This window comes from Camellia sinensis, chromosome 2, assembly GCF_055761805.1.
Source record: "Camellia sinensis isolate YWXY chromosome 2, ASM5576180v1, whole genome shotgun sequence".
Classification (NCBI taxonomy): Eukaryota; Viridiplantae; Streptophyta; class Magnoliopsida; order Ericales; family Theaceae; genus Camellia; species Camellia sinensis.
In genome coordinates this window covers 105,846,504-105,857,268 of record NC_138962.1, presented here as the reverse complement: position 1 = coordinate 105,857,268, position 10,765 = coordinate 105,846,504, and the positions used below count along the sequence as shown (strand labels likewise).

The following is a 10,765-nucleotide window of genomic DNA, read 5'->3' as shown; positions in this document are numbered from 1 at the left end:
GTAAAAACCTAGACCCTTATATAGCATCGAGGCCTTTTCCCGGGTGGTGAGATCCCTATTAGAACTCCCCAGTTAAGCGTGCTTAGGTTGGAGTAGTTCTGGGATGGGTGACCCACTGGGAAGAACAAATTCGTGCGGGCGTGGCCCAAAGTGGACAATATCGATGATATGTGAAGGGTTGGGGCGTTACATACAGGACCCTGATAATCCTCCATGCTTTCCCGGACGAGATCATGTGTCGGGCTTTCCCCGTAACGCTTAAGGGGTCGGCTCGACTGTGGTTTAGTCAGCTGCCGACGGATTCCGTCTCTACTTTCCAACATCCTAGTGATTCCTTTCTTAGCCAGTTCATCAGTGCTCAACGTCAGCGGCGTCCGGCGACTCAACTCCTCAACATTCGTCAATCGGAGGGGGAGTCACTGCGTAACTTCGTCACCCGTTTCAACACCGGAGCCTTACAGGTGGCGGAAAATGACAACAAGGTCATCCTCACTGCTTTCATGGCTGGTTTACGATCATCCAACTTCCTGTTCTCCCTCTCCAAAAACCCTCTGACCTCCATGGCCATCCTCTTTAACAAAGCCCAAAAATATATGAATGTCGAAGATTCTATGGCAGCCCGCCAAGATAGCCCATCCAAAAACTCAACCCCCAAGGAGAAGATGAAGGAATCTGAAACCAGACCATCCCAATATACGCAGCACACTTCTCAGTACATAGACCGGCCGGTTCGTGCCGACCAACCGGCACCTACCCGACCACCTGGTCGGTTCGAGCGATACACTCCTGTCAATTCCTCCATGGAGTAAGTCTTAAACCAAATCCAACAAGATTATAACCTAAAGTGGCCCCAACCATCACGGTCTCCCTCCAACCGGAGAGACCAATCCAAATATTGCCATTTCCACCAGGACCATGGCCACAACACTGAGGAATGTGTCAACCTTAAAGACCAGGTAGAGAATTTGATACGCCAGGGGCGTCTCAGCCGGTTCACGACAGCCCGTCCTCAGCAGCGGCTGCAGACCGAACCTACCGGGGGTAATCACCGACACTCCCCTCCCTGACAATTCGCACAACTCAACCGAGACAATGATCGGCCCCCACTACCACCTCGAGCACAAGACAATCCTACTCCTCCGGTTGGCGAAATCAGAGTCATCACTGGCGGGCTCACATGCGGAGGACCATCCCGTTCAGCCCAATGAGCCGAACTCAGAAAAATCAAACAAGGTTCCGACAAAGAAATCGCGACATTGGATCGCCCCCTCAAACAACACAAACAGTGGCTGGAACCTATCACCTTTACAGAGGCTAACTACACAGGAATCCGTTACCCTCACAACGACCCCCTAGTCATCTCCGCTCTCCTGTCCAATTACAAGGTAAGACGGGTGCTCGTCGACAACGGCAGCTCTTCAGACATCATCTTCCTCAACGCCTATCGCCCACTCCAGGTAGGAGAAGAAAAATTATCCTCTCTTCAAACCCTACCGGTCGGCTTCACGGGGGATTGGGTGACATCCATAGGCTCCATCGATCTTCCCATCACCGTCGGCGAGTATCCACGGCAGACCACCAAGTTACTCTCCTTCCTTATCGTCGACTATCCTTCTGCTTATAACATAATCCTCGACCGCACAGCCCTCACCGCCTTCCAAGCTGTCACATCCACATTCCATCTGGCCATGAAATTTCCCACTGAACACGGGGTCGGCACTGTGAGGGGAGAGCAGACGGTGGTCAGAGAATGCTACATCGCTTCACTCAAAGAGGTCAAACTGAGGGAGGCAATGATCATTGAAGGACTTGATGTCAGAGACGAAGACGAGTTGGTCAGAGGGGAACTAGTGGAAGAACTTGTTGAAGTTCGCATCAACCCTACCAATTCAACAAAAACAGCCAAGATCGGCAGCCAACTATCTTCCCAGGCTAAGGTCGACCTTACAGCCCTCTTGACTGAGAATAACGATGGATTTTCCTGGACCCATTCCGACATGCCGGGTATCGATCTCTCCGTTATCACGCATCGCCTCAGTATCGAGCCCCACTTTCGACCTTTCTGCTAGAAACAGCGTGTCTTTCACCCAGAACATAATACCCTTATTGCCTCTGAAGTAGACAAACTACTGGAGGCACAGTTCGTCAAGAACGTAGACTACTCCAGATGGCTATCAAATGTGGTCCTGGTCTGCAAAAACAACGGCAAATGGAGACTCTGCGTCGACTACTCCGACCTTAATTGAGCTTGCCCCAAAGATAGTTATCCTCTCCCCCGCATAGATGTCCATGTCGACGCCACGGCCGGACATCAGATGCTCAGTTTCATGGATGCCTTTTCCGGTTATAATCAAATTCTGATGTACCCGACTGACCAGGACCACACCTCCTTTATCACAGACAGAGGCACTTACCACTATCGAGTTATGTCTTTCAGATTGAAAAACGCAAGAGCAACTTACCAACGGTTAGTCAATACCGTCTTTCACAACCAGATAGGTCGAAACATGGACATCTACGTCGATGATATGCTCGTCAAGAGCAAACTCTCCTCAGATCATCTGACCGACCTGCGAGAGACATTCAAAACCCTACACAAATATCAAATAAAACTGAATCCGGAGAAGTGCGCCTTCGGCGTAGGATCTGGGAAATTCTTGAGCTTTATGGTCAGTCAGTGGGGCATCGAGGCCAATCCCGAAAAGATCAAAGCCCTAGTAGAAATGCGGTCTCCCATAATAGTCAAAGAGGTTCAACGACTTACCGGCAGAGTCACCGCCCTCAATCATTTTATTTCCCGTGCAACAGACAAGTGCCTCTCCTTTTTCAAAATCATCCAACAGGCTTTTGAGTGGACCCCCGAGTCCGAAGAGGCTTTTCAACAATTGAAGCAGTGCATGGCTAATCCCCCCTACTGTGTCAGGCGCTCTCCGGTGAAACACTCTTTCTCTACTTAGCTGTATCAAACACCGCAGTCAGCGCGACCCTCATCAGGGAAGACAGCTAAATACAACGACCGGTCTACTACATTAATCGAGCTCTTAGGGGGGCAGAACAAAACTATCCCCTACTGGAGAAAATGGCCCTTTCCTTGGTCATAGCCTCGAGACGACTCCGACCCTATTTCCAAGCTCACTCCATAGTGGTCGATTTGCTTTACGTATGCTTTGTGAAAAGATTTGCTAAGCTAATGAAGTTTTGGAAAAAATAGGAAAGAATATGGGTTAGAAATTTGACTAAGTGTAAGATACTGGTTTTAAAGTCTGTGATCTAGGGTACTATTGCTTACCCTCATGATCCCCCAGAATCCCTTTGTGCAAAGGGTAGAGGCGAAGGTTATCATGTGGAGCAAATTCCCAATTGCTAGATATGATAAGGTATTTTTCTCCAGTACCCTTGTTGGATTTTGGAAGGTTGGCTATTAGCTTATAGGTAATGGATATGGGCTTAAAGTAGAAAGAGAGTGTCATTCTTGGATGTGAAGATGCATATGGTGTAGTTATATTGGACATCGGGGAGGACCAACCTTGCGTTATGTCAGCAACATAACTCGGCGATGCCATTTATGATACAGAAGGTGTTTATGGCTAGTTACATGGGGTTTAGTTTGTAAAATTGTATCATCTGGCAGAAGGATTTTGATTCCACCTTCTACAAAAGACACCACGAGAAAAAGGCATGTAGTTCTCCCTGGGCATAATGGAATTGTTCTTGCCGGCTAATCTAATCTGGACATCATCCAAGATGTGGAATTCTCGGCAAAAGTTATCCAGTTTGGTTGGGGTATCAACTCTCTATCTGTGCGTACCCATTATGAATGGACAATGTGTTCTTGGTTTTTTTGCATCAGGTTTCAGAATGAATTCCTAAGTTTCTTGTTTTCCTAGCGTGATTCAGTAGCAAAACCCAAATTAAAGTCTAAATGATGCAAGAACTATGGGTGAAATCTAGAAAATAGATGGAAACCATGAAAAATAGAAACAGAATTTGACGATTATGAGGAGTTGAAATGCAAAACTCAAGGATACTAAGGAACCGAAACTGAAATCTAGGGATTGAATGACTTACAAAGGATTTCAGGCAAAATGGAGATCAGATTTGTGTTTGTTGGAGTGAAATGATGCATTTGGTTAGAATAGAATGCTTGAACGGACATCGGAGGTGATGATCGAAGAGAGTTGCAATTGTGAAAAATCGAAGGGACAACAATGGCAAGAGGAAGTCTAGGAATAAAGATAGATGAAATGTGGAGGTGAAAAGGCAGAGAGAATGAAGAGAGAGCTTTGGTGAATTCGAAAGTGTTATAAGAAGCAATGATTTGAATTCCTTGGAAAACGTGTGACAGTTGGCGTCAAATGACGTCAGACGGCATGAGTCAGGAGTGATGAGAAACGTCTGTTGATTTGATAAGTACAGACAAGTGGGGTGGTGACACATTGCTACGTTGGTTTTGATGGCTTTGGAATTTGTTAGAATAAACTGACTTAAAGTCTTGAATTCTTGAACCACCAAGTGATGACCTCGGCCATTAGTGTGATTTTGGTTGAGATGTTAGACTTTAATGAGATAGAGCATCCTAGTTCTTAGTACTTGATGAGTGGACTCATGTGAATCCTTGTTTCTTGAAGTTGATAAATCATGATCTCGGTTAGATGAGTATCCTTTAACATGTTGTTTAGTCGACATGTTGACAGGACGGACGATGTAGGTTCTATCACCTCAGTTTGCCGAGCTAATAGAACATAGGGGCAGTTGTGGGGACATATTTTTGGGTTGTCCACGTGCCCTAGGTGGTTAGTCGAGGTGCCACGTTGGTGGTCTTGGATTGCTTAGGTATGATGCAATCATATCGGAATCCGAGATATTCAGATGAGGACTGAGAGTCCTAGATGATATTAGGTTACCTATTTGGGTAATGATGGACTCTTGAGAGAGTTTGTTCTTATCTAAGTAAGAGGAGTCATGGATAAGTGATATCCTAGAATCTAATGAAGTAAGACTTCTAGGGGACGAGGGAAATATTCATTATAAAAGGAAGGTACCCCGTGGGTCCACGGTTTGTTTTACATTGTGAGTTTTGTGATTGAGTTGTTATCTTTGAAAGATAAGTTAACTAACTTGATTGTCAGAGTGCCCCTGAGTGGACGAGCCACCGTGGTTTGCTATCTTCTTGTGTGCAAATGTTAGGCCTCTCTATCCTGCCACATGCTCTTCTTCTTTGTTCCCTAAATCTCGGAGACAAGATTCGATTGGCTGTGAGGTTAGATTTCATCACCCACAAATATTATCGAGAGACTTTAACTAATAAAAAAAAACATATAGGACCTCTTTTACTACCAAAAGTTAGAGAGGGATGTTTCACTAATTTTTTCATTAAAAAAATTAAAATTTACAATTTAAGTTTTATAATTTTAACTATGATGACATAATAAGTCAAATTTTAATTTATCACAAATTTCATCATGTAAGACGCAACTCAATAATTATGTCATTACAAATGAATTATAAATCTTAAATTACAGAACTCCAACCTTTCTTTTTTCATGTACTCCACATTTGTCCATTTGTTCATTTCTTGGTGAAAATGAAATGCTGCCATTATTTTTCAACTTTCTCAACGGGGGTTAATTATGTTGTCTTCTATTAGCACTAATAAAGTAATCAATAATATTATTAAAAGAATAATCTAGAATCCTAACAATGGAGTGAATATATACTAACCAAAATTTGGAGAAAAAAAAATTTATTGACTAAAACATCAATTTCTATCCAAAAAAAAAAAAAGAAGTAAAAAATAACATGAAAAAACATAAATAATAATTATTTTTCATATCTTGAATTACAAAAGATAGCAATTTTCAGACATTTTTTCAATACTAGTCGTAACTATTTTTTTAAGATGTTATCTTTTGCCCAAATTATTAATTTTTATACTTTGAACGTTATGTTTCATAGATGTAGATTGTATGGATTGTGCAATTAATTGATCTTTCTTAAAATCTAGAGAGGGTAAATTCGTATAATTTAAAAATAATTAATAAATAATACTAATATATGAGTGAGTGAATTCGTAGGGGGCGATCGCTTCTACATCCATCATTGATGTCTATGAATTTCTTACCGTGTCTTACAAGTGATGAGACTCATATATTTGTGAATTTTATAACTTGTGAGAGAGTCAGTGAGAAATATAGTACTATAAGCGATGCTCTACCATTTTTGTTTGAAAAGCGACAAAAAATATTATTAAACATAAGCAATAAAAGAGAAAGAGGACAAGATGCTCTCTAACATTATTAATAATATTATATGCTCTTTTCCTTTTCTCTTTTGAATTTATTATTTTTTTCGGACACTTTACACTTTATTATTTAAGCAATGAGAATCCACTTCCTAAAATAATCTTAGGGAGTTTGAAAGTTGAATTGTCATTCAAATGGTTGCATTCCATTTCATTTTGTTTTTATTTGAGTGAATTAAATATAAGTTTTGAAGTTTGCAACTAGATTAATAAATAATTCCTCTATTTTCTTCTCCTTATATTTTATTTTATTTTGACCTGTCTATACGGGGACTTTTTTTTTTTTTTTAAAAAAAATTTATTTACCAAAAACAAGCACTTTGAAATAAAATTCTCATATCGAAATAATTAATTTTTTTTTAAATTTAAAATATTTTATGAGGCATTTTCAAAACGCGACTTCAAAATTAAAGTAATATTTTAAAAAAATCATTTTTTTATAATAAAATAGTTTAGAAAAAAAGGACATTATGAAACAACTTGGGATATAAGTTTACAACTTGAATTTAAAAAAAAAAAAAAAAAAAAAAGGAGTTTGGTAAGAAACTCTAGATATTAAGTAAATAACACTAATATTCCTTATAGTTTAGAAAATATACGGATAGTTTCACAAGCTTAATATAATTTTGTTTGATACTTTTAAAGTTTACATAAAATTTAGTATCATTTTCATCAATAATTTGTTAGCCGTATGAATAAAAAAAATAATATTGTAATTTCTTTTACTTTGAAATGTGTATTTTATCATATTTACTTTTGTATCAGTTTTAGGCACTTTAGCTCATTGGAAAAAACACATTTAGCGGCGTTTTGGTGTAAAAAGCGTCGCTAATTCTTTTTGTGATGTTTAGTACCAAACACCGACAATTAAGTAAGAAAATATTCCTTATACCAAACGTCAACAATTAAGGAGTTTGGTAAGAAACTGTAGATATTAAGTAAATAACACTAATATTCCTTATAGTTTAGAAAATATACGCATAGTTTCACAAGCTTAACATAATTTTGTTTGATACTTTTAAAGTTTACATAAAATTTAATATCATTTTGTTGGCTACATATTTTGTAAAAGCCAGTTACAGTTCGACACGTGGCAGAGTAAGGGTAATAAAGGAAGGTTATTCAAGCCTTTAATCCTGATCGTACACGTGGCAATAAATAGTGGTCCTCACATGATCTGAGTAACACTAGATCAATAACGGGATGCAAGATGACATATCTTCAACGGTTACTCATATTCAAATTCAAATTACAAGAGGGAAGCTCAACTGCCAGTAATGGCGTAATGGAGCTACTTGTAAGGAAGCATGATCACCGATCATGGAGGAGCAGTTCGACGGTTCAAAGTGCAGTTCGAAGGTCATCACTGACGAGTATAAATAGCAGGGCAGCCCCCAGAAAAAAAGACGGACTCAGATCATACAAATCAGTCATTTACTTCATATATTTTCTTTTCCAGTCTTTTACATTTCCAGTCTTTAAATACCTGTTCTTTAAATACTTGCACTTTAAATACCCGCATTACACTTCGATTCATAGGAGTAGCTTTAAGTAGATTCAAGTAGATTGCTGTTGTAAACCTCTCCGAGGCTGAGTTCGGACCATTGTAAGTGTTCATTTTTATGAAATACTTCAATTGTTCTTCATATTACTGTTATTTCTCTTAATTTCTCCTAAGTCAAGCCACCAGTAAAAGTCCTCTTCATTGAGGCTGAAAAGAACTAAAACACAATCGTCTGATAATCGGTTGGCAATCACAATTTCTGTAAGGACTGATTGATCCTTGCTGGCACGCTCACATTTACAAAAATACCCTTCGAAAAGCCAAAAAGCCAACACATTTTCATCAATAATTTGTTAGTCGTATGAATGAAAAAAATAATATTGTAATTTCTTTTACTTTGAAATGTGTATTTTACCATATTTACTTTTGTATCAGTTTTAGGCACTTTAGCTCATTGGAAAAAACACATTTAGCGGCGTTTTGGTGTAAAAAGCATCGCTAATTCTTTTTATGATGTTTAGTACCAAACGCCGACAATGCAATCGTCGCTATAGCTTTATGACAGTTGGAAAACGTCACTATATTAGTATAGGCGGCGTTTTTAAAAATGCCACCAAATGTCCTATCCTAATAATATTGTGACGTCACTATTGTTTTAGCGACGTTTATAAAACGCCGTCATAGGTTTTTTTTTAATTTAAAAAAATTCCAACCGTTAGTATGCATTTTTAGAAACGTCGTGTTATCATCTTTTTTTTTTTTTTTTTTTGAAATTATGCTAATTTTATGTGATTGAACTAAAAGAATACCTATAATAAAACTGAATAACACTAATATGAAATAATAACTCTCATTCAAATAGCAAATGTAGCATTAATTTACTTTCTCATTCAATTTAATATCCAATCACCATTACCCGCAAAATAATATACTCTATGGTAGACAGACTTGTTACCTCCATCAATCTATTTGACATAGGTATGGTTTCGAACCGCTCGTGACTGGATCACGATTCAATTGCTTTGCATGTAGTTTGTATTATTTCAATTACATTGCATTTTCATTTGCATTGTTTATACATTGTTTTGTATATATTGCATATCATTTTGCATCCATTTTGCATTGTCATGCATGTTGCTAACAATATTGTACCTGTTAAGTTTGTTTTCTTTGCAGGCACGATATTGTATGTACGGTTCATTCGCAGCTGGTGAAACCAGACGAGCCGCACAGGTATTGTATCCTCCGAGTGAGACGTATCGAGAATTGCATAATTCTCTTACATCCTTTCTGCATTGTAGTGTAGTTTGGTGTATGCTAGCTTAAAACTGTCGCATGTTTGCTTCATTACAGCTGTCTTTTCATGATCATAAGTTATGCTCGGCTTCGTGCATTGTCTTGCATTTTTGCCCCTGCCTTCGGGCGCATACCTTGTTTGTCTTGCATGTTTGTCTAAGTCTTCGGCCTTGTCAAAAATGGGTCGTCTCTGGGCTTTGACATTCACTCCCGTCATTGTTATGACTTTCGAGTTCTGTCAAAGAGGGGCAACTGTAGACACCCCATTTTTGACCGTCCTCAAGACTTGGACGTCACCGTTTGAACACTCGGTGATCATCCATGTTTGTGTTCGTTTGGAGTTCCCGGAGGTCTCGGCTACGCGCCTTGCCTCAGGATCTCCGAACTCGACTGTTTTGTGCTTGGTTTGACACCAAACACTTGTGTTTTTCCTTTGAGAGGTAGGGTAGGGCTTGTAGACCATCCCCACCCACCACCGGCAGTGGCTAGAGGCCACCGGCTGGTTTTTGCTGCCACCGGCAATGTTTATTGCCGGCCGGCACATTTTGTTGCTGGTCGGCACTTTTTAGTGCTGGTCGGCACTGTTTTTGGCCAAGATGGCATTTTTTGCCGGCCGGTTACTGTGCAATTGCTTTTTGAGATATTTTTAGGCAGCTGTATTGCAGTGACTTTCCCTCCATACACGTGTATGGAGGGATCTCCCTCTTTTAAAGCTTGTCTTGTAAGCTTTACAAGACAATAAGGCTATATAGAGAGAGGCTTCTCTCTTGGCTAAAGGGGTTAGACATTTAGGATATTTGAGAGGGCTTAGGCAGCCATTGTTAGGGTTTTGAGTTCTAGGGTTAGGGTTTGTTACACCTTATCTCTCTCTTTTTCCCTCTTGTGTGTGTTTTAGTGTGTTTAGTCCATACTATTGCACACAAACACATAGTATTTCACCTTCCTTTAGCTCTTGAGGTTCTAAGGGACTGGTTTTGAAGTTTTGGTGTTAATTTCAAGCCAAGGAGGGCTATTGGAGCATCTTTGTTGAAGAAGTCTACAAGGGTGAGAAACTTACCCCATTTTGCCCCATTTTTGCATTGATTTTCTATCTATCTTAGAGCTGTTTTTGTGCTTATTGTATAACATAAAAAAGTTCTATTTTTAAGCCCTCTTTATTGTTTATTAAGAGTGTTTTGTTGTTTGAGGGTTGTTGACCACCCTTAGGCCTTGAAAGGCCTTGTTTTGTGCCATTTTGTGCTAGCTCCGGGATTTTGGTGTTGAGGTCTCTTCACCAGTGAAATCTTGAGGGATTTCAGTGGTGAAGATGATGCTTTGAAGTCCCAAGAAGGAGAGGGCCACCCCCTCTCCTTGTGGTCCTTGAAAAGGGCATGTTTTGGCCTCTTGAGAGAGCACTATGCATGAGTGTGTGTTGAGCATGTTTAGGCTGTTTTTCATGCTTATATATCCATAATATAACATGATTTTAAGTTGGTTTTGGTACTCCATGCATGCTTAGCATAGTTGCCTTGTAATGCCATGTTTATGCCTTAATGTGCCTTAGGTTGTTAGGCTTTGTTGGAGCATGTTTTAGGCTTAGTCTTGTGAAGATTTTGTGCATGTTTTGCCATGTCTTAGGTCTGTCCTAAGTTGTTTGGGTCGAATTTGGCATGCTTAATATAGCT

The 10,765-nt window shown here is 39.7% G+C and overlaps 1 protein-coding gene across 1 annotated transcript; it reads left to right on the top strand.

Annotated features, from left to right (window-relative positions):
• Window positions 1-233: 233 nt before the first annotated feature.
• LOC145817445 (uncharacterized) lies at window positions 234-2,069 on the top strand. The gene is made up of 2 exons (XM_082912737.1): window positions 234-728; window positions 1,287-2,069. Exons 1-2 carry the CDS (start codon window positions 234-236, stop codon window positions 2,067-2,069), a joined length of 1,278 nt encoding a protein of 425 aa, XP_082768863.1.
• The last annotated feature ends 8,696 nt before the right edge of the window (window positions 2,070-10,765 follow it).